This window comes from Myxocyprinus asiaticus, chromosome 18 (assembly GCF_019703515.2).
Source record: "Myxocyprinus asiaticus isolate MX2 ecotype Aquarium Trade chromosome 18, UBuf_Myxa_2, whole genome shotgun sequence".
In the NCBI taxonomy this organism is placed as follows: domain Eukaryota; kingdom Metazoa; phylum Chordata; class Actinopteri; order Cypriniformes; family Catostomidae; genus Myxocyprinus; species Myxocyprinus asiaticus.
Genome location: NC_059361.1, coordinates 7,904,971 through 7,928,512, shown reverse-complemented (window position 1 = coordinate 7,928,512; position 23,542 = coordinate 7,904,971). Strand labels below are relative to the sequence as shown.

Genomic DNA, 23,542 nt, shown 5'->3' with positions numbered 1-23,542 from the left:
TATATATCATTGAATTTTACAGTAGTGTTTCTAGTCATAATTCACTCATATACAACATTCAAGGTCAATGTCAACATTTTAAAAATGCTGGTACAGTAACAGTAATGGACATATTTTCTAACCTTGAAATATCCAAAATGTAACTAATACGAACAGGAGAAAAACACTTGTGCATTTACACACACACACACCTGTAAAAGCACTTTGGCTGAGCCTCTCTTCTCCACGTCCATCTCAAGACACTGATTTAAGAAGTCTCGGAACACAGAGGAAAGTTTCTCAGGATTCTGCAGCTCTGGCGTTCCATTGGTGGCAATGAGATACAGAGCCTGAACAGCAGGGGTTAAAGGTTACATAAATATTAAAATATCTGCAGCACAACCATGTAACACTTGATTATGGAAATTGTTCAGGGCCATAGCCTTACTGCAAATCAAGGTACTACAATGTTATCATTAAACACATAGATTGCACCATGGCACTGTTTGTAAAGCCAAGGTTTCATAATTTTGCCTTAGTATCATGGTACCACCATAGTACTTTTTATTTAGTGGGGGGATTCAGCTCAAATAATCGCCATTCTCACCCTCAGAGGGTTTTCATTGAGGTACGGTGGCTCGCCCTCTATCATCTCAATAGCCATGATGCCCAGGGACCAGATGTCCACTTTGGGCCCATATGCTTTGCGGGTCACAACCTCCGGCGCCATCCAGTAGGGCGTCCCCACCATGGTGCTCCGCTTGCTCTGTTCAGGAGTGATCTGAGCGCAGAAGCCGAAATCAGCTGAGACAGACAGAGAGAGATAGTTGTTTGGACCAAGTCTTGGTGTGATACTATCAGTTCATGAAACACAAAGAAAAAGTGTTCAGATTAGACAGCTACATTGGACAAAATCTGGATTCTTCCTCCCTCTGCTGGTGAAAAGGATAAATCACAATATAAATTGGACACCCTTCACTCAAAAGAAGCCTTTGCACAGGTGAATACATCACTTTTGCGGTTCTCATTAAATATGATCAAAGCTAAGGATGAAAATTTTTATAATTGTATGACCTTATTTTCAAAAGCACTTCCATTTGTCAGTTCTAGGGTACAGCCTTTTGAACTTTTAACTTGGCCAAGATTTAGACCAATTTCTGGCCAGTATGCCACTATTATACAGCAATCTAAACTCCCAACAGCTCTAGGTACTGTTAGGTTCCTTTTCTGTTTGCATTTTTGTGATAATGTGTTAATGTTTTTGGAACTTTGGGGAAAAATGGTTAAGGCCACCATAATCAAAGCGCCAATCTCATATGGGTCAATGACGTGATGGACGTTTTTTTTAAATTTTTTTTTTTTTTTTACTGGATCTACTAAATTATTAAAACAAACACACTAAAAATGCAATTCACACACAACAATTACTTGAATACACATCTACAGTGATAAACAGGTTTTTAAAATTGTATTTATATTTGAAAAACATTTGTCCACTAAACGAAAGTCAGATGGTGTAAACAAAACAACAAACAAAACAAAACAAAACAAAACAACAATAGAGAAGACCCCATTGATCCCTCATGACCGTGTGTGAACTTAAAAATTGCAGATTTTTTTTTTGTTCACACATTTTGTTCAGGACAAATGGAGTAACCAAAAGAAAACTTGATTTTCATGGCTCCAAAAAAAAGAAAAAAAAAAAAAAAAAAAAAGAAAGAAAGAAAGAAAAAGAAAATGTTATTTTTGTGTTTTTGATTATGTTGTACAATCACATGTATTCAAGGAGCAAGGAAAATATGTTAATACCTTTTACTTGATGGTTACACCATTTAAAAATGTTTCAGTAATTAAATTATTTTCTTTATTTGTTAGGAAATGCTCTAAACTGACACAAAGATTACATTTATTCAAACTTGTCACGTGTTACTAGATTTGTTAAAAGATTTATCCTTTTTTAATCACCCCAGACAACCTTATATGTCAATGACCCAAATACTTAACCTCCTGAGACCCCGCGCCCACATGTGTGGACGTTCTGTTTTAGCTTTTGTGCGATGCATAATTTCATTTCATTTAAACCGACTAATCTCAGAGTTCAAGAGACTCTTGGCTGTCAGTAAAGGGTTAAACTTTCGTATTTTGTCATATGACAAAACAACATGTCGCTGATCGCAGCTGAGTTTGTCTTTGGGAGAAATGGCAACAAAACTACATCTGGTAAGAAACCTTAAGTTTTTCCATTAAAACCTGTTTGAGTCAAGAGAGTAGTTTCTCTAGTTTCATACATTATGCCATTTTTTAAATTTATTTATCGCGAAACGGCACGCTGTTAAACACAATGACCACGTACGTGGACTATAGGCTTATTTTCCTTATCATATATTCACTGTGCATTATCACATTGAGAATCAATGGATGCATCCGAAAGCTGGAAAATGTTGCTTTCAGAGGCTGCATACGGAGTTAGGATGAAAATAAGGTGCATTTCGAATTGTTCCGAGACCAGTGCAGACAGACAGCAACAGGAGGTTAAGTCATTCCCTAATTAGGGAGCAAGAGAGCATCCTATAAATTTCCTATGCAGCCAAGTGAATTCACTCCTAACATCTGGTCAAAAGTTCAGTTTCAGGCTGCAGATGATGTTTGGACCACTCAACATATTTGGCAGACATGGGACAATTGTAATCAGTAAAAAGATTCAGAATTTATGATTTTATTTGAACTTGGTTGGCAGTGATTGGATGATGCTGGCTATAATCAGAATTAATTATGCTAATTTCAGCTGTAATGTTTGTAATGTCTCAAAAACATGAATGACCAATACTCCTGGAAACAAAACAAAAAAACGGACTTTCTATAGCATGGTATTATTTAAAATTTCACAATTTAGTCCTGCTGTTCACATATGTGGACATGAATTTTTAGGAAAATTATTTGGTCTAAAAAAAAGATATATTTTTTGCATGTTTCTTAGGGGCTACTAGTTACAAATCAAAAAGGGGAATGGAAAATGCACACAGCAGTCACGCTCAGGTCTCAGGGGTTTAAATATCATTTTAAGGAAAAAGCATTCTAGATTAGGAGGTGCACTCACTCAGTTTGACAGAACCGTCCATGCCCAAGAGAATATTATCACTCTTGATGTCTCTGTGAATAACCTGACTTGAGTGCAGAAACTCCAAGGCTTGTAGACACTGTTAGGATAAGAGGTGTGTTTAGTCAAATGATGTGTAAAAAAAACAGGCAAAAATGACGCATGTTGACTCATTTCCGAAACCTAGTGAGTTGCCTATCTAGACTGAATTTAAAGGCATCATACAGTAGGCACACTCCTAATGTGAAAGCTGGAATGTGCCTTTTCATTCAAAAAGTATCAATAGTTCAGTCTAATTAATGTAATATTTTATTCAATATGTGTGTGTGCTATGTATTTTTATTCGTATTGGAATACCGAATGTTAATGCAACGTGCAAAAAACATGCAGAATCGATTGTGATGCACGTGAGGAGCACTATGTGTGTTAATTGAGTTAGAGTAATTTCATACTCACTTCTCGACAGACTGCAGCTATCTGCGCTTCATCCATACACGTTTCCGTGACCACGTCTGTTAGGGAGCCACCCGCGAGATACTCCATAACCACCCAGAGCTCGTCCCCTACTAGGTAACTATGGAAACCAGAAAGCACCATCAACACATGCTACATTGCAGAGTGATGCAGACGCATTACCGTGACAACAGGATAATTGGAGGCTCTTTGGTTTCATTAGTGCAAAGAGAAAGTTACCATGGATATGGAGAAGCACATCACTCAATCCTTTGACTTAGCATTACATCATGAAGGTGATGGTAGCATAACCACAAAAGCTCTGGACTTCTAACACAAAGGTTGCTGGTTTAACCCCCAAAGAGGGCACAAGGTGGAATAGCACACATAAAAAGTTACTATTATGAAAAATCTAGGGTCCGCCTTTACAGTAGTTGACTTGAAAGAGAATGCAACCTGTACTTGCACTGTGTTTTGAATTGAGGTCTGATACATTTTGGAATGCAACAATGCACCAAATCAATCTTTGACATCAACGGTGAAGTACAGTGGAGGGAGCATCAAGATTTGGGGCTGCTTTGCAGCTTCAGGCCTGGACCGTTTGCCATCGAGGGAAAAATTAATTCCCAAGTTTATCAAAATATCCTGAATATTTTGCAGGTCTAACACTTGGATGAGATTATTGCTGCCAAAGGAGGCTTGACCAGTTATTAAATCTCAGGGTTTACTTACTTTTTCCACAGCACTGTGAATATTTAATGGGATGTGTTTAATAAAGAAATGAAATATCATAATTATTTGTATGTTGCACATTGTGTTTATCTGTACTTGTGACTTTAGTGAAGATGAGATCACATTTTATGGCCAATTAATGCAGAAAACCATCTAATTCCAAAGGGTTCACATAGCCCCTTTCGGCCTTAACAACGTTTTCACACTGACACCACAGCAAAAAATCATGAACTCACCTGTCCAGGTAATTGACGATGTTGGGGTTTTTGTTTTCCCTCATGACTAAGATCTCATTAATGATCAACTCTTTCTTGGGCTGCTGCTGAAGATTCATTTGTTTGATGGCCACCTAAGAAAGTACATCAGAAAAGAGCTTTTAGACACTACTGAAGATGAATCAGACAGTCTCTGAGTCCATTAGTCCTTTTCCAAACCATATTTCCATTAACATAAGCCAAGGATTGCTTTGAAATCATCCGAGCCTTGTGTGCAGGTAGATTACATTGCAGCCCCAGCTCGGTGAAATGTTATCAGGCAATCAATATAAAACATAGTATCCCCCCGGCATCCCCTGATTCATGGACATCGATCAGTGAGAATGGCGAAGGCTTCGTTTGAGGCACGTAAACAATGATAGGTGCTCGCTATTAACCGTAAAAGCATGTGGACACTGAAAGAGCTGTCGGTATCTCAAAACACACTAGCTCATGCAGTCTATAGGCATATCAGATTATTGAACGTCATGAAAAGAGTTCTTTAAATACAAACAAACATAAACTTCTGGTACAATAAGTGACATGTTTGCAATACGTATCAGAATATACACTGCAAAAAATTGCTTTTAGACAATCATGAATTTAGAAGACTTTAGACTTTTTAGATACATCTAAATTTTGTAAATCAGAAGAAGTATCTCAATATCTTCTCTGTTTTCTTTACAACCATTCATGGAGCCTTCCAGACCATAATTTGAACGAGTTTCAGAAAACCAACAGTGGCCAGATGGTCTCCTCCAATCTAATTGACCTGAATAAGCTGCAAAGTGGACCAGACTTTATGACGATAGTCAAAAGTCTTGCTATGAGAAACAGACTGGCATTTTAAAACACTTACCTCTTGTCCCGTGGCGATGTCTATGGCTGTGTAGACTGTTCCAGATGCTCTGAATCAGGTAAGGAAGTAAAATATTTTTTTTGAGTTGAGTTTAAATATTTTGAGATGAAAACTTTGTTTCTGACATAAATTGAGACTTACCCTTGACCAATCTTCTCAAAACGTGTGTATTTCTTCTTGGGGTCACCCACGCTGACTATACTTCCTGTGGAATGAATGTTGCACATTATTTTCAGAGACAAAAGACTAGCAAATCTGTACAGCTAAAAGACACAGGTGAGGAAAAAACAGCAGAATTTTAAAAAAGACAGAACAAATGAATAAAGATGTAACATTTCAGGGTCTGTGATAGGACTGCACAATGAATCAAATAAAAAAAATTTGATATGGCCTTGTGCAGCAGGAGTTAACAGCATCTCTCCGGATTTGGATGGCCTTAGAAGAATCACTTGTAGAAGTGAAGAAATTATGCTGTGTTCCATTAAAAGTCAGATGTTGGATATTCCTACTTGATATCTCAAATCTTTGATATTAAAGGCATTCCATTGCCAGAATCTTGGAAAATGACATGTAATGAAACAATGCAACGATCCCGTTAGCTTAGCAGGGACTGTCACCAGAGATGTCTCCTAGCAACCCAACTGATAAACAAAGCTGCAACGCTAGCAATTGTTCTACACGTGTACGATTGTCAAAAGAGAGTGCATTGTACCATGTTTTATACACCTGTCTCTGTAAACGTTTGTTAAACAAGCTTTAATATAAATTTAATGTACTGCAGGAACTTTGACTCATTGATCGATCGGTCATGAAACGAGGAATCAAATTTTCCTTGATCTTTTGACATATGAGGTCATTCTACTATAAAAAACATACTGTAAATTTGAGAACTCAAAACTTCATCCTCAACAGAAAAAGAGCACATATTTGGCCCCGCCCACTGGCACTCAGTAAGACAGGTGAAGAGGAGAGAGATGGGCCTAATCTGTGTCACGGGAGATTCATACACCAAAGGGGACTTACACAGGACAACTTCCTAAATGTTTCTAAATAAACATGCACTAGATGAACTTCTTTGACCGTTATCAAGCATCTTGTGCTGCTTATAAGACGGGATGTCAAATTATAACTCTAAAAATGAGATCACATTCTGCGTCTTAATGTTAAGAGGTGAAATGGGCCCTGGACGCATTTTTACTCCCATTTGCGATATTTTCAGTTGTTCAGTTGTAAACATGCACTATAATCTTTGATCATTTTGATGAGTTTCCAGCGATGTGGATGTGTATTATGTTTGTATGTTCAGAACGTTTCAGCGAGAATGTATGTGTTTTTGGCTCAAATCAGTGTGTATTGCTTGTGAACCAGTCACAATATGATTCAAGCTTTGCTAAGGAACTGCTATTGAAGAATGGGGCAGTTAAAACACTACTGGACCCAACTGCAAAACAGTAAGTCATCAGTTTTATTCACGAATGTTTCTAATGTCATGACTGTTTGATAGTTTATGGTATTTCTGGTATATACTTAATAAAGGGTATGTCATGACAATAAAAGTCCATTTTTTGTATCTTTGGACATCTCCCCAGGTGCCGACATGTTTGTGTGATGTCACGCACCTGCATCTCGGTGAAATCGGAGTTAAAGATTTCCGCATGAGTTTCCAAGTTGGAAGTCTGACTTTAAGTGGCATTCCATTGCACTTTTCCTAGTAGGAAGTTGGAAATTCAGACTATCCGAGTTTAATGGAATGCAGCATTACAACAGAAATATACAGGGAAGATCGGGGCTAGTTGTCCTGCTACTTATGACTCCAGTGAATATTTCTGCATAGTCAAATACCTTTCAGCCTTGGCTAAAAGAAATAAATGCAACTTTACATTTGAACCGATATTGCCTAAGAAAAAGATACAGATCAGTTTCAACACATGCTGACCTTTTGTGACAACTTGCCCCAAAGCAGTGTTTGAAACTGACATACAAAACCTCTGCAAGAGAAATCACACATTCGTGCCATTGGAATTTTGATGCCAAATCTTATCGCACCTGAGATATAGCCCTTGTGACAACAAGCCCTGGTCTCCCCTATTAACTAAAATAATGATAATAATAAATATTTTTCTATTTGTGGGTTTTTTCTTCCATGGCTAAGCAGAATGTTAGCTTCAGTCACCATTTACTTTCATTGCATCTTTTTTTCCAATTAACGATAGTGAATGGTGACGGAGACTCTCAGTACCGAACATTCTGCATCACACTTTGTGTTCCACATAAGATAGAAATTCATACAGGTTTGGAGCAACATGAGGGTAAATAAATGACAGAATTTTCATTTTTTGATGAACTATCCCTTTTAAAAGGAAGAGCAAACAATCGTTTCCAGAGAAAAAAAAAGATAGAGGGGAGGAAAAGATTTTTAAGACCTTTGAAAGACAGATTTACAGACGGTGAGGTAACGGATGACTGGAAAAGACACAAAGGAAGAGGGCCGAGGACTGGTCAGAGTTTTACGATGTCTGAGTCTTAAACTTGGGCCCCATAAGGGAAAGATGAGTTTGCCTTTGGTTCGCTGGGGTAACCTGGCAACCGTTGATGAGTGGATGCTTTAAATGGAGGAAGACACATCTTTGGCCAAGAGGGGCCCTGAATTGACAGAAAGGGGCAGGAAAGAGACACACTGGAAGGCTGATTAATAGAAGCAGCATCCCATTCTTACCAGTAGAAGGCGATCTTAGCACATCTGTAGCGTGGGGTTTTTTTTATAAGACAAAGGTTCTTAGAAAGTCATGGTTCTCTAGGGCCAGTCATAAACAAAATGACTGGAAATAATAAAATCAATATTTTCTGACATTACATGCCAAATAATAATATATGTCAAATAAAATATTAATAAGATTAAAATAATAAAAAAATATACATATACAAAGACTCGATCGGCTATAAATGGAACCAAGAGATAAAATTAATATATCATACATATTTGATATGCAAGGAATAATGTAACATCAGCCAGCCATTATTGTAAAATAAACCTCAATAGGGCAATAAGGGTTTTTGTTTTTTTTGCAATAATGAGCAGCTGACTGTGCATTATCTAGCTCATTACACGGCTACTTGCCAAATAAATAAATAAATAGACATGAAATAATTATTTGAGTTGAAATTGCTAGTGATATGGTGCATGAAGCTAACACTGGGACAATGGTCAATTATACAGTTTAAGCGTTTAATATATAAAAATATTTGATAGTAGAATGCCATGATTGACAAATCACAATAAATATAAAAACTGTCATTGACATCTTTGTAATGTGCAATTTTTGATAAAGCTGGAGAGTGTACTTTCTGCATCACAAGCATCACCAAACGGAATTGCAAACATGATGACTATACATATTAAACTTAATTTTTTTCCAAACCCATCTAAATTACTTTATTTCATGGAACATAAAATTAGATATTAGGAAGTATGTTATTCTCAGTCACCATTCACTTTCATTGCATCTTTTTTCCACACAATGAAAGTGAATGGTGACTGAAGCGGTCACTCTGCTTAACATCTATTTTTGTGTTCCACAGCAAAAAAAAAATAAAACAAATCACACATCCAATTTGGAACAACATGAGGGTGAGAAAACGATTACAGAATTTTCATTTTAGCTTGAACTTTAACATTGGAAAAATGACACAGGAAAGTCTCCCCTTTACAGACTCTATGAACGTAAACATGACTTTTCACCCTTGTTAACCCTTGTTGAATGTTTTATGTATCTGCACTTACGCAGTTTCTCGAGTATCTCCTCATCGGTCATCTTCTTCTTGCGTGTCTTGTCGGTGCTGTGTGGAGTGGAGGGAGTGGCAGTGGTGGCGTTGGAAGTGGTTGAGGGTGTCTGCGTTGGGCTGCCGCCGTCAGTGGCCGTGTTGGTGATAGGTGATGTGGTGGCATCTTTGGTAGAGAGCGGCAGAGGAAGGGGTTCGATTACAGAGCGCGTGTAGATCTGTAGGGTGGAGATGTCAGGTTAAACAGAATGTCGACTTTTAAAAGCATCTTGAGACACCAGCGTTCTGTTCTATTTGTTGCTCTGCATTTGTGTGAACGGCCCCTAAATGATCCTTTGACACCTAAGACGTTTTTGCATCTGTCTGGGTTGTTCTTCTATGTAAAACATCTTTCACTGTTACACCACATTTCGCTGTTTTTTCAGCATTTTGCGCATGAGCACCACGGTTTTTAGATGTGGTGTCATGCTTAAAAAGAACGTCAACTTTGAAAAACACGTCTCGAGACATGCTCGTTGTTATATTCGTTGCATCTAGATTTTTTAGCGTATGGACGCAGTCCGTATGAACGGCCCCTAAAGGGTCTTTTGACACTGAATGCGTTTTTGTGTCTGTCTGCGCTGTTTTTCCTTTGTTTTCTATGTAAACAAGCACTAGGCTGTTGGGGTGCATTTCGCATTTTTTTCAGCATCTCGTGCAGGAGCGACATGTTTTTTTAGAAGTTGTATCAGGATAAAAAAAAAATTAAAATAGCGTCAAGTTTTAATAACATGCCTCGACACCCACGTTCATTCGTTGTGCTGCATCTAGCTTTTTTAGCACAAGAACACACTTGGTATAAACGGCCCTTAAAGGATTCTTTGACACCAAAGACATTTTTTGCGTCTGTCTTGGTTGTTTTTCTATGTAAACATGCAGTAGCCAAACATCTTTCACTGTTGCGCAGCATTTCACAGTTTTTTCAGCATTTTGCGCAGAAACGCCACGGTTTTTAGGCGCAGCGTCAGGATAAAAAAAGAATGTCAACTTTAAAAAAACAGGTCTCATCAGCTTTTTTAGCACATGACCCTTAAGAGAATAGAAGAACAGAAAAAAATACACTGAATTAGATTTGACTAGCCTAGCCTGGAATAGAACAGCCTAGCCTGAATATTGTGTTCTCTAATCCAATGACATTCAGACATTTTAAGTTAAACTTAAAGGTGGTTCATTAGTTCAAACATTCAGTAATTCCCTAGCTAGCGTTAGCATTGCTCTTCTTCGTGTACTTTAAGTACCGATACGACAGTGGTGTTAGACGCTGTACTGCCATCTATCCATGTTGAGAAGCATGATCGTCTCTGCTGTCTCAGCTCTGGAATATCATTTGCATCTGGAAAATGTCGGAGTTTGAGGTAATTTCTAAAGTTATTTATTACAACTATATTATAATTACTTTGCCTAAAAACAAACATCAGAAATCAAGTGAACAGATTTCTACAGTTAAGGACAGATTATTATTGTCCCTCATATCAATAATCTTTGGAGACTGTCTACGATTCACGTTATTTCTAAAGACAGTTATTACCTTTATTAGAGAATTGCTTAGTGTAAAATAAACCTCAATTATCTAGCGATACAGAATGTTATGGTAAAGATTAGAATTGCTTTTGATGATTAAATTTAGCATGTCCATGAATATTGTATTTGAAGAACTCGTTTTGTTTTCAAGCAAACCAACGTCATGGTTTACTCAAAACCCACAACAAATCACTGTGCCAAGCTACTAAACGAATGAAGACGTATGCAGTTTCATAGAGGTGGAGGTAGATGGGCCCCCTTACTATAGCTGTGATAACAAAGAAAATAAAATTACACATTGCTTTCCGGTTGCGTTTGTAATCACAGCTGAAAACTGTCCATTACTAACATACACTATATTGCCAAAAGTATTCGTTCATCTGCCTTTAGACGCATATGAACTTAAGTGACATCCCATTCTTAATCCATAGGGTTTAATATGACGTCGGCCCACCCTTTGCAGCTATAAAAGCTTCAACTCTTCTGGGAAGGCTTTCCACAAGGTTTACGAGTGTGTTTATGGGAATTTTTGACCATTCTTCCAGAAGCGCATTTGTGAGGTCAGACACTGATGTTGGACGAGAAGGCCTGGCTCGCAGTCTTCGCTCTAATTCATCCCAAAGGTGCTCTATCGGGTTGAGGTCAGGAATCTGTGCAGGCCAGTCAAGTTCTTCCACACCAAACTCGCTCATCCATGTCTTTATGGACCTTGCTTTGTGCACTGGTGCGCAGTCATGTTGGAACAGGAAGGGGCCATCCCCAAACTGTTCCCACAAAGTTGGGAGCATGGAATTGTCCAAAATCTCTTGGTATGCTGAAGCATTCAGATTTCCTTTCACTGGAACTAAGGGGCCAAGCCCAGCTCCTGAAAAACAACCCCACACCATAATCCCCCTCCACCAAACTTCACAGTTGGCACAATGCAGTCAGACAAGTACCGTTCTCCTGGCAACCGCCAAACCCAGACTCGTCCATCAGATTGCCAGATGGAGAAGTGTGATTCGTCACTCCAGAGAACGCGTCTCCACTGCTCTAGAGTCCAGTGGCGGCGTGCTTTACACCACTGCATCCGACGCTTTGCATTGCACTTGGTGATGTATGGCTTGGATGCAGCTGCTCGGCCATGGAAACCCATTCCATGAAGCTCTCTACGCACTGTTCTTGAGCTAATCTGAAGGCCACATGAACTTTGGAGGTCTATAGCGATTGACTCAAGTTAGAGAAAGTTGGCGACCTCTGCGCACTATGCGCCTCAGCATCCGCTGACCCTGCTCTGTCATTTTACGTGGCCTACCACTTCATGGCTGAGTTGCTGTCATCCCCAATCGCTTCCACTTTGTTATAATACCACTGACAGTTGACTGTGGAATACTTAGTAGCGAGGAAATTTCACGACTGGACTTGTTGCACAGGTGGCATCCTATCACAGTACCACGCTGGAATTCACTGAGCTCCTGAGAGCGGCCCATTCTTTCACAAATGTTTGTAGAGGCAGTCTGCATGCCTAGGTGCTTCATTTTATACACCTGTGGCCATGGAAGTGATTGGAACACCTGAATTCAATTATTTGGATGGGTGAGCGAATACTTTTGGCAATATAGTGTACGTTGACTACACAAGTAATTTTAAAAAGTTGGAGGGAAACTTGTATGAGTTTTCTGTAAGTTCCACTGATTTTAATAATGTCTTACCTGTCCAACAAAAAAAGAAGCAACATCGCCATCACTACTCATGTTTTTCTCCGTCATCAATTCTTTCCACCTTGTATATGCCGTACCGAAGTTTACTCTAGTTTTTTGCCTTTGCCGGTCTTTCTGTCTTCTTGCTTCAGACCTTTTCGCTTCTTCGCCAGTACAGCTACTAGATCTCCTGTTGTCTCTGCTTCTAAAGCACGATAATAAGTATGTTCCATTGTATTCTGTTTGCTCTTAGCATCACCAAACAACACTGCACTAAGCATAGCCTAGCGTATCTACATAGGCGGCAGCCAATGAGCACGAGGATTCGCTTCTTCAATGTTTAGTGAAACACAACGGACCATGTCATTTCAACATGGCAAAACACATTGAAGGGGTGACCCGTACCATGTATAATAAAAACACTTTTTATAGAAAACTATTATGAGTACAGTCTTCATCTCATGTGAGTGTACACCATTCAGATCACTCTACACAAAAACACAATTCATTTGTTAATGTGTAAAACGTTTTCAATTAGCCCCAAATTACTGAACGCACCAAATACATTTTCTGGCCACTGTTGTTGTAAAAAGCAGGGATATATATATGCGTGTTACACCCAAATTTCAGGACATCATTTATTAAAGTCTGACCCAATGAGAGTGAAACCCCCTCAAATCAAGAGCTGACAGGCTCATTAAACGTCACTTTACTGTTGATGGAGCATTTTTTAATCATCCAGGCACTTAAAAATCCAACAGCCCTGATTCAGTGATCTTTGGACAGATCAAGGAAAGGTAATGAGACTCCAGTATGCCACTGTTGCACCCTGATGCCCCTCACACACACACACACACACAGGCCCCAATCCTCCGTGTGGGTGTAATAAACCTAGAGTCATCTACCCACTGCTCTGAACCCAGGAATATTTATTCAGTAATTACAGGTTAGCTTGGAGGCGTCTATCAAATCTAAGAAATTATTATTCCAGACTCCAGATATTCAATGTTACTCAGCGAGAGAAGAGGAAGAATGAGAGCAACACTAATGTTATGCTGCCAATTTTAATTACTGGCACATTTAATCATTTTTTATATTTAGGTTATCCTCCTAAACTACTCTTGGTTAATTCATGTTACTTCTTAAATTCATTTGTTTAATAATGTGGGATTGCAAGCAAGCATATTATTATTGTACGATATTTTTTCTCTAAATCCCTAACGTAAGATCAGCATTTTCTAATTCCTCTAAGAACTTCTTCAGATTGTACTTAGTGTGCTAAGGCTTTTCTAATTGACCAGATTTGGGAGTCGTTCACACCAAACGTGTCTTAGTGTTTGTCTGCACTGTAAACGTGCTAGATGGGCATCTCTGACCATTGTGCCAAGCCGTTTTTTCAGCGTCTTGCACAGGAGGTTGGTTAGATGCCATGTCAAGTTAAAAAGAAGCTCGAGACACCCATGTTCTACTTCGCTGTGTTTAGCTTTTTAGCGCAAGAACATGTTCGGTGTGAACGGCCCCTTACAGTTTTTCTATAGCAAGCAATTGAAATCCCAAAGACTTCCATTTACAAAATGTTCACAATTTAAAACTTTCAAAACTATTAATTATCAAAAATAATTGTATCTCATTTATTTAAAAAATAAAAAATCACGGTAACATTAAGACACTTATAAGGGAAGTAGTGAATGGGGCCAGTCCATAAACATTAAAATACACACTGTTTTAAAAGTATAGCCACAAGACGTAAACATTATACGATAAACACGATTTTAGTGTAATAAAATCACTTACAGGGTTTAGGCTGTTACGCTGTCACAGCAACAAAGTTATTATATTGGATAAAACTTTAACACTAACACTGATAATGTTAGGAAGCGATTTCTTTCAAACTAAAATAATGTTAATATGTTTTGTGGTTATACTTTTGAAACAGTGTGTATTTTAATGTTTATGGACTGGCCCCATTCATTGTAAGTGCATTACTGTTCCATTTTTTGCTTCTTTCTTTTTTTTATAAATGAAGAATGAGTTGGAAATATAGTTTGCATTGCTACTTTCTTCATTTAATGTGCACAGCAGTTTTATTTTATATAATTTCATTTATTTTGCACTTCATTCATAATTATTTTTTTGTTTCACTTTTTGTATTGTTCATTACTCATCGTACACAAATGCCCCAAATTTTTGGGATTATGAATGTACAGTTCTTGTCATACCAATTAAGGACACTATTATTAAAATTTCACATTAAAATTGAAAGATAGAAAAAACGAGACCTTGCATTTTTCTTATAAAAATACACTCACGGATTTGGTGTGCTCGGGGCGGGGAGCGATTATAGGTGGGGGCGTGGCTTCATCCTCATCGTCATCCTCGGAGACGGTTGCCACGGCAGGAGTCTCGCAAACGGTCTTGGAGTTCTGTGGAGCGTGAAACAAGCCAAGCAGGAAATGAGGCTGACCAACTGACATCACAACATGGGTGCAAAACAAACCCAATGCTAACATGCCAACTACAACACTAGTGGTACCGTCTGTACTGCTGAGCTCAACAACCCGTGACAGGCCTCAATTAATTAGATCCAACATAACCAGACCATCAGTTAAAAAATTTTTTTAGTATCTTGCTTGGCGCATCTAACTTGTCTCATACTGAGCTACTGATACTGTACGACTCAGCAGGAGAATTGGACTGAAAAAGATGCTGATTCACAGTGCAGAGAGAGAGAGAGAGAGAGAGAGAGAGAGAGAGAGAGAGAGAGAGAGAGAGAGAGAGAGAGAGTGAACCCATTGGCACTGCCAGGAGTGTCTGGCATGAATCATGTCCTTAGATTGAATGGGCATCCGTTATGAGACTCTGACTATCTACAGTGCATCCGGAAAGTATTCACAGCACTTCACTTTTTCTACATTTTGTTATGTTACAGCCTTATTCCAAAATGGATTAAATTCATTATTTTCCTCAAAATTCTACAAACAATACCCCATAATGACAATGTGAAAGAAGTTTGTTTGAAATTTTTGCAAATTTATTAAAAACAAAAAACAAAAACAAAATCACATGTACTTAAGTATTCACAGCCTTTGCCATGACACTCAAAATTGAGCTCAGGTGCATCCTGTTTCCACTGATCATCCTTGAGATGTTTCTACAACTTGATTGGAGTCCACCTGTGGTAAATTCAGTTGATTGGACATGATTTGGAAAGGCAAACACCTGTCTATATAAGGTCCCACAGTTAACAGTGCATGTCAGAGCACAAACCAAGCCATGAAGTCCAAGGAATTGTCTGTAGACCTCCGAGACAGGATTGTATCGAGGCACAGATCTGGGGAAGGGTACAGAAAAATGTCTGCAGCATTGAAGGTCCCAATGAGCACAGTGGCCTCCATCATCCATAAATGGAAGAAGTTTGGAACCACCAGGACTCTTCCTAGAGCTGGCCGCCTGGCCAAACTGAGCGATCGGGGGAGAAGGGCCTTAGTCAGGGAGGTGACCAAGAACCCGATGGTCACTCTGACAGAGCTCTAGCATTTCTCTGTGGAGAGAGGAGAACCTTCCAGAAGAACAACCATCTCTGCAGCACTCCACCAATCAGGCCTGTATGGTAGAGTGGCCAGGCGGAAGCCACTCCTCAGTAAAAGGCACATGACAGCCCACCTGGAGTTTGCCAAAAGGCACCTGAAGGACTCTCAGACCATGAGAAACAAAGATTGAACTCTTTGGCCTGAATGGCAAGCATCATGTCTGGAGGAAACCAGGCACCGCTCATCACCTAGCCAATACCATCCCTACAGTGAAGCATGGTGGTGGCAGCATCATGCTGTGGGGATGTTTTTCAGCGGCAGGAACTGGGAGACAAGTCAGGATCGAGGGAAAGATGAATGCAGCAATGTACAGAGACATCCTTGATGAAAACCTGCTCCAGAGCGCTCTGGACCTCAGACTGGGGTGAAGGTTCATCTTCCAACAGGACAACGACCCTAAGCACACAGCCAAGATAACAAAGGAGTGGCTACGGGACAACTCTGTGAATGTCCTTGAGTGGCCCAGCCAGAGCCCAGACTTGAACCCGATTGAACATCTCTGGAGAGATCTGAAAATGGCTGTGCACCGATGCTCCCCATCCAACCTGATGGAGCTTGAGAGGTCCTGCAAAGAAGAATGGGAGAAACTGCCCAAAAATAGGTGTGCCAAGCTTGTGGCTTCATACTCAAAAAGACTTGAGGCTGTAATTGGTGCCAAAGGTGCTTCAACAAAGTATTGAGCAAAGGCTGTGAATACTTATGTACATGTGATTTATTTTGTTTTTTATTTTTAATAAATTTGCAAAGATTTCAAACAAACTTCTTTCACATTGTCATTATGGGGTATTGTTTGTAGAATTCTGAGGAAAATAATGAATTTAATCCATTTTGGAATAAGGCTGTAACATAACAAAATGTGGAAAAAGTGAAGTGCTGTGAATAATTCTGGATGCACTGTACCTTGCTGTTCAATACATCCCTTCTGGTTTTAAAGGAATAGGTTACCCAAAACTGAAAATTCTGTCATCATTTATTCACCCTCATGTCATTCCAAACCCATGTAACTTTCCTCCCATGGAACACAAAAGTAGAAATTCTGAAAACTGTGCTGGTCGCTCTTTTCCATGAAATTACAATGAATAGGTAAGCTTCCAAGCTTCAAAAATGACCTTAAGTGTCATAAAAGTAGTCCATACTAGACTTGTGGACTATATTCCAGGTCCTCTGAAGCCATACGACAGCTTTGTGTAAGAACAAATTTAAGTTGTTATTCACTGAGAATCTGGACAAACTTCAGACCCTATTTATTGTAACTGCATGAAAAAAATTATCACTACATTCATCAATATTTCTCCTTTTGGGTTCCACAGATCAGAGAAAATCATAGGGGTGTGGAACGACATGAGGATGAGTAAATGATGACAGAATTGTCCTTTTTGGGTAAACTATTCCTTTAACCCTCCCTCCCCTTAATTTCCCACTTTTGCTCTCAATTCTTCAGGTTTGTACAGTACAGGTTTGGAACAACATGAAGGTGAGTTAATGATGACATAATATTCATTTTTGTGTGAACTATTCCTTAAACAAGATACACCACAGATAAAAGTAGAAAACACAGCCAAATGTAATATACAGTGACTCACCACTGCATTGGAAGAGCTGTAGTTATCTGCACCTTTATCTGAAATGAAAAAGACAAAAATGGTCAAGAAATGGCCGTGTCACATTTCTAATTCCTAAAATAAAATAATAAATAAGAATAAACAAGAAGTTTTGTACATAGAAAATGAAGCCTGTTTAGGAGAATTTTTGCTTTTTTTTTTTTTTATATAGAATTGTGGCCGTTACCGATAACCGATATTTTAAAAAAAGTTTATATTTTTAATCCTTTAACCTGGAACTGCTAGCTTCTCATTTGAAAAATATGTGTCATGTAAAAGTTTGGAATTTGGACTTGCTGCTATTTAAGGTTTGGCTGATGTAACATGAATCAGAAATGTGCCTATATTACAGATGAATGCCAATTTGAATGAGAAATAAATGAAAATACACTTGCATAAATTGTGTTTACGTTAATCCTGATGACTCGCTCACAGAGAGAATAATGAACTTCTAACAGCTGTAATAATGCATTAAGCCAAAATGAGGCAATAAACAAACAGCATGTAACTAACATTAAACAACAAAACACAATGCAAGCCCTAAACTCTATGTACATGGTGTAATATTTATTGTAGCAGCCTGACTGTGAGTGCAGCGGTGGTTTGTGTGTGTTATGTATGTGTGCTTATGCGCGTCTCATTCACAGACGCTCGTTACAGTGTTCATCTGTGACAGTTCCACTGCATAACTTATGAAATGTGAACACAATCATAATAAGAATAGGTAACATCATCCAGATTGAATAGTCATGAGTCATAACTTTAGAAAAGTCTCAACTCGTAAATTACATCAAGCACATTCGTTTCACATACAAACTAGTGTTTTTAGCCATCTTGAGTCACTCCATAAGAATTATTTCAATATAAATGTACCATGTTAGGTTGTTTTTGGGCTTGTTTTAAAGTGCAGTGCTGTGCTGTAAGTAATGATTTGCAGTTTCCCACATTCTGTTTATGTTTCATGAAGTTTTAAAACCAGACCCAGAACAATGTAACAAGGTGCAGATATGTTTTTTGTTTAGTTTTTTTTAATCCCCAATTTGGAATGCCCAATTCCCACTACTTAGTAGGTCCTCATGGTGGCACGGTTACTCACCTCAACTCGGGTGGCAGAGGACAAGTCTCAGTTGCCTCCGCTTCTGAGACAGTCAGTCCACGCATCTTATCACATGGCTCATTGTGCATGACACCGCGGAGACTCACAGCACGTGGAGGCTCATGCTACTCTCCGCGATCCACGCACAACTTACCACGCACCCCACTGAGAGCGAGAACCAGTAATCGCGACCACGAGGAGGTTACCCCATGTGACTCTACCCTCCCTAGCAAACGGGCCAATTTGGTTGCTTAGGAGACCTGGCTGGAGTCACTCAGCACACCCTGGATTCGAACTCGCGACTCAAGGGGTGATAGTCAGCGTCGATACTCGCTGAGCTACCCAGGCACCCAAGGTGCGGAGATGTTGAAATAATCCTCACAGAACGACATGAGGTTGGCTCTCACTCATACAGACACCCTGTGTGCATGCATCCCTCAAAAAGATTTGAAAACAGAAAATGTGTATTATTTGTGTGTTTGTGTGTGTCACACCTGTAAAGCTCATGTATTTCTGGCTGTTGGACGTTTCTTTAGAGTCATAGAATTTAAGCACGTCAAGAACCGCCTGTGGATTCTTCTTCTGCTCCAGTTTGGTGATGTTTGATGTCTGTAGTAACCGTGCCCACTGCTCAGGCATTCCCTATGTATAATAGGAACAAATACAACTCAAAGTGAATTTTGTTATTTTTTCCATGTTAAAATAATTTCTGCTAACATAATTCAAGTACTGTAAGGCATTCGTAGGTTGATTCCTCTAAAACACTGTGGCTCTGTGGTGCTATCAAAACATTGTTATTTTTCTTTGAGCACCCCAACCAGCCTCATGGCAAAATTGGCTCAACCAATGGTGTGAGTTTGTTTGAAAACACTAGTGGTCAGTTTGGCGACACTAGTGGTAGAAATGACACTCTTCAAAAAAATAAAAAATGGTTGCCTCTGTCCAGACATATAATAGTAAACAGTCTTGTTTCCAACTTAATAGTCTCAGACTGCACACCTGCGGACCGCCCATGGTCTGTTCACTAACCGCCTGATATATACAACACACAAAAATGGCTAAACTGTGCTAAGTATAAGCATGTTAGTGGTGTAGAGCTTGTCTTTAGATTATCTGACCACTGTCATCAGTTTAAGGACTAATGGACTGAAGTAATTTGAGTGTCTCTGGCAACAGAGCGACCCGCTGGCTCTCATTAACACTCATTACACCCACAGAGAGAACTCTTCTCAGTGTCACAAACTAATCTTATGGCTGATCTGGGGGTCAGGCAAAGAGCAGAGCTCATTAAGTGTCTTATCATAAATATAATACCAATCTAAAAAGACTGAGGACAGTTCTGGACCTGCGGACACTGTTGTAAGATTCTAATTGTTTGAGAAACAATGTCGAAAGTTAATTCTATATTGTCTTTTTGTGTTTGTGTTATTAAAAATATTATCTCAAGATGAGGGTGTAAAATGGGTAGCTGTCTAACTATTCAAGGAAAACATTTTTTATCATGATCTGATTGTATTCATTCATTTTGCAGGTTTAGTAAAGTGTAAAAACCTGAATGCACTGTTGAACAATGCTGATTTTTGTTATTCAATCTTCCATTTAGATTTGACTAGAATTGGTGATAATTAAATATTGTAATAGTGCCCCAGGAAAAGGATGCTTCTCCTTTATAAAAGCCAATATGTTGTCCCCTGTGATTGGGTGAAAACATGGCAAATGGAGCCGCAAAATGATGGTCCAATGATATAGAAAAGTAGGCCCTATATGGGGTCAATGTAGGTAAATTGGGCAACTTATTGAAATCTAGTCACTATATAATAAATGTATAAATGGCATATTGTTTTATAGATATACATATTGCAGAGACCACTTTGCCCACACTTACAGTGAACTCTCCAGTGACTGCGTCAAAGCCAACATGGATGGTATGCTCAAAGTCCGAGGGTAGAGAAATCTCCGGCCGCTCCTTCTTTTTATTGGCTGAGGGATGGCAGGGGGCGGGGAAACAGAAAGAGAATGAGAGCACAGTTAAAGCAAGTCAAAATCAGTCTAAGTGAACATGCACTATGAGCATAAACTTGACATTTTTCTTCAAAACATTGTCATCCTCCAGTTTATGAAACTTCATTTAAAATTCAATCAAATTCCATTATTTTCACCTCCATGAACTATATTTCAAGTCTTCAAAAGCCATATGATAGCTTTGTATGAGGAACAGACCTAAAAGTAAGCCGTTATTCACTGAAAATCTTCCCCTCTCCTGCAGCTCTCCAGTCAGGTCATCAGTAATTTCAAACGTTGGAATTTTTTTTTATTTGCAATAAATTTAAAACGTTTAACGCGTTCATTTTTCTTAAATCGCGATTAACGGATTTACCATTAATACAGCATAAACACTTGTTGGGAGGGCGGAAACTTTGTAATATGTCCACCCAAAGTCATTACAGTGACAGACACACTACAACAGTGCTTCGCTGTCAGTGATAAAATGATGGAGAAAGGAGCTCTTAGCGCTATTTAATGTACAAAACAAGCCCAGATGGGACTTGTGATAGAAATCAAGTATTTTCAGCCTATGTAAGGCAGATTTTAATTACCACTGAAGCATGCCAAGTCTCAACTATCACTCTGCTTTTCCTTTTCCTGTGGAGTTCAAAGCGGTGCCGGATGCTGGTGTTGACGCTCTGTGACACGAATCATGAACGCAGCTTCACTATTACTGTAGGAAAGCAGATAATCACAGTCTACCGGCAGATTAATACTGTGGAGGATGAGAGTTTAAGAGATTTAATGCCCATTGCAATGAATACTAAACCTATGGAGACTAAAGCCATCATTACACAGCAAAAGTGGCACAAAAGCTGCATCTGAAGTGGCAATTAGGTGTATTTTCAGAGAGCAGGAATAAATGCATTTACACAGTAGTTGCAAATGCATAAATAATGTTTAGAGATGAATATTTTAATGTAAAATTATGAATACAGAAATATGAAATTATGAATGAATACTCATTCTTTCAATATGTCAACCTTCCAATTAGACTTTGGGAAAGGTTTAATGTTACTTGAATTGGTGCTATTTTAGTGCATTTCTATCTTTATACTGTGGAAGGATTTGATTGGAAAATGTTAATGAAGCATTATATTACATATTTTTACTGGTTACATATGTTACATATTGTTTAGTTTTCTTTCATAAGATGGAAATAAATGCATTTTGACAGGAAAATAAGTATATATGGTTTCAAATTTCAGAATTTTCAAAATCTGCTATTAATTGCGATTAACAACAACAACAAAAAAGCGATTAATCGTAATTAAAAATTTGAATAGACTGACAGCCCTAATATGTATGCATGAATAGACAGTCAGGCATCGATTTCACCATGTCAGCATTTGCTTTGCACCAGTTTCTGTTTGTGTCATTCATCGGACACAGCACCAAGTGGATGCTGCTAATGCCTCTTAAACACAACACAGACTTCTGGTTCTCCCTCTGCGCTGGCTTGACCCTGAAACAGTCTAGTCAAGGATCTTTCAGGCAAGTTAGAATGTGCAGACTATATGAAGAATTTCAGTGAATAATGACTTACATTTCAGTCTGTTCCTCAGACAAAGCTTTCGCATGACTTCAGAAGACTTTAAGCACAGCGCACAAGTTATACGGACTACATTCATGGTGCTTTTTTGCCCTTACGTGGAGCTTGACAGCCCCAGGGGCCGAATTTACAAAACGTTCTTAAGAAATTTGTTCTTAACTACCATTTTCTTAATTTGTAACTGAAAAAAAAAAGTTAATAATATTTTGTATTGGCGCATAATCTTTTGCTTTACGCAGATGATATTTTATTATTCATCTCCGACCCCACTAGATCTATGCCTTGCCTCCACAAAATTATTAATTCCTTTTCTAATTCTCAGGATACAGAGTCAGTTGGTCTAAATCCGAAGCTTTGGCTCTGACAGCGTACTGCCCAGTAACGGCTTTCCAGCCGGGCACCTTCCAGTGGCCCAAACAGGGCATTAAGTATTTGAGCGTTTTATTCCCAATAAATTTGTCTGATTTAGTTAGAATTAATTTCGACCCCTTAATAAAAAGGTTTGAGCGATGTGGGCAGGTGAGCTTCATTACATTTATCTATGTTTGGGAAGGTTAATGTTATTAAAATGAATTGTATTCCAAAATTTAACTACCTGTTACAATCTCTCCCTGTAGATGTCCCCCTCTCTTATTTCAAGCAATTTGATAGCATAGCGAAGTCCTTCATTTGGAATGGTAAATGTCCCAGATTACATTTCAATACATTCAATTACATAGGCCGACTGACAAAGGTGGGCTAGGCCTACCCAAGATTTTGTTTTATTATTATGCGTTCGGTCTCAGACATTTGGCTCATTGGTCGTTTCCACCTGAGGGAGCCCCTCACTGGTTTTGTACTGAACAGGAATTTCTTGCCCCTATTTCGCCATTGCAAAGCCTTTCTATCAAACTAATCGGAGAAGTTAAGTTACACCCCGTTATTTTGCATTTGCACTCGGTATGGACAAGTGTCCAGTGTGTTTAATTCAGACATTTATTTAAATGTTGCCTCAAGCATATGGCTGAACCCTAAATTATGTATTAATAAGTCCCCTTTCTGCTGGTCAGAGTGGATTGTGAGGGGGGTTACTACACTCGGTGACCTATATAAGAGTGGAGTGTTGAGATCTTTTGAAAATTTGGTTCTACTTTTTGTGATTCCCAGATCTCAGTTTTATAGGTATTTACAGCTGCGCCAACTACTCTGTATTGTTTTGGGAGTAGCACACACACCACTAAAGTGGCAGATACTCTGGGAGAGGTGATTACTGCTTTTGGAAAAG

General features: G+C 38.8%; 1 protein-coding gene across 3 annotated transcripts in view; it reads right to left on the bottom strand.

The window, feature by feature from the left end:
- The window catches only part of pak1 (p21 protein (Cdc42/Rac)-activated kinase 1), a 71,710-nt gene that overhangs the window by 4,187 nt on the left and 43,981 nt on the right, over nt 1–23,542 (bottom strand). For 2 of the 3 annotated variants that reach the window (XM_051724326.1, XM_051724327.1), the window contains exons 3-14: nt 20,566–20,660; nt 19,175–19,322; nt 17,567–17,604; nt 14,703–14,816; nt 9,156–9,372; nt 5,516–5,579; nt 5,375–5,423; nt 4,498–4,610; nt 3,533–3,650; nt 3,077–3,176; nt 587–783; nt 192–329 (exon numbers count right to left, since the gene is read on the bottom strand). In XM_051724326.1, the coding sequence (XP_051580286.1) occupies nt 192–329; nt 587–783; nt 3,077–3,176; nt 3,533–3,650; nt 4,498–4,610; nt 5,375–5,423; nt 5,516–5,579; nt 9,156–9,372; nt 14,703–14,816; nt 17,567–17,604; nt 19,175–19,322; nt 20,566–20,660 (1,391 nt within the window). Of the gene's footprint in view, nt 1–191; nt 330–586; nt 834–3,076; nt 3,177–3,532; nt 3,651–4,497; nt 4,611–5,374; nt 5,424–5,515; nt 5,580–9,155; nt 9,373–14,702; nt 14,817–17,566; nt 17,605–19,174; nt 19,323–20,565; nt 20,661–23,542 lie in introns of those variants that run through there. The other variant, XR_007899777.1, reaches the window with a different exon arrangement.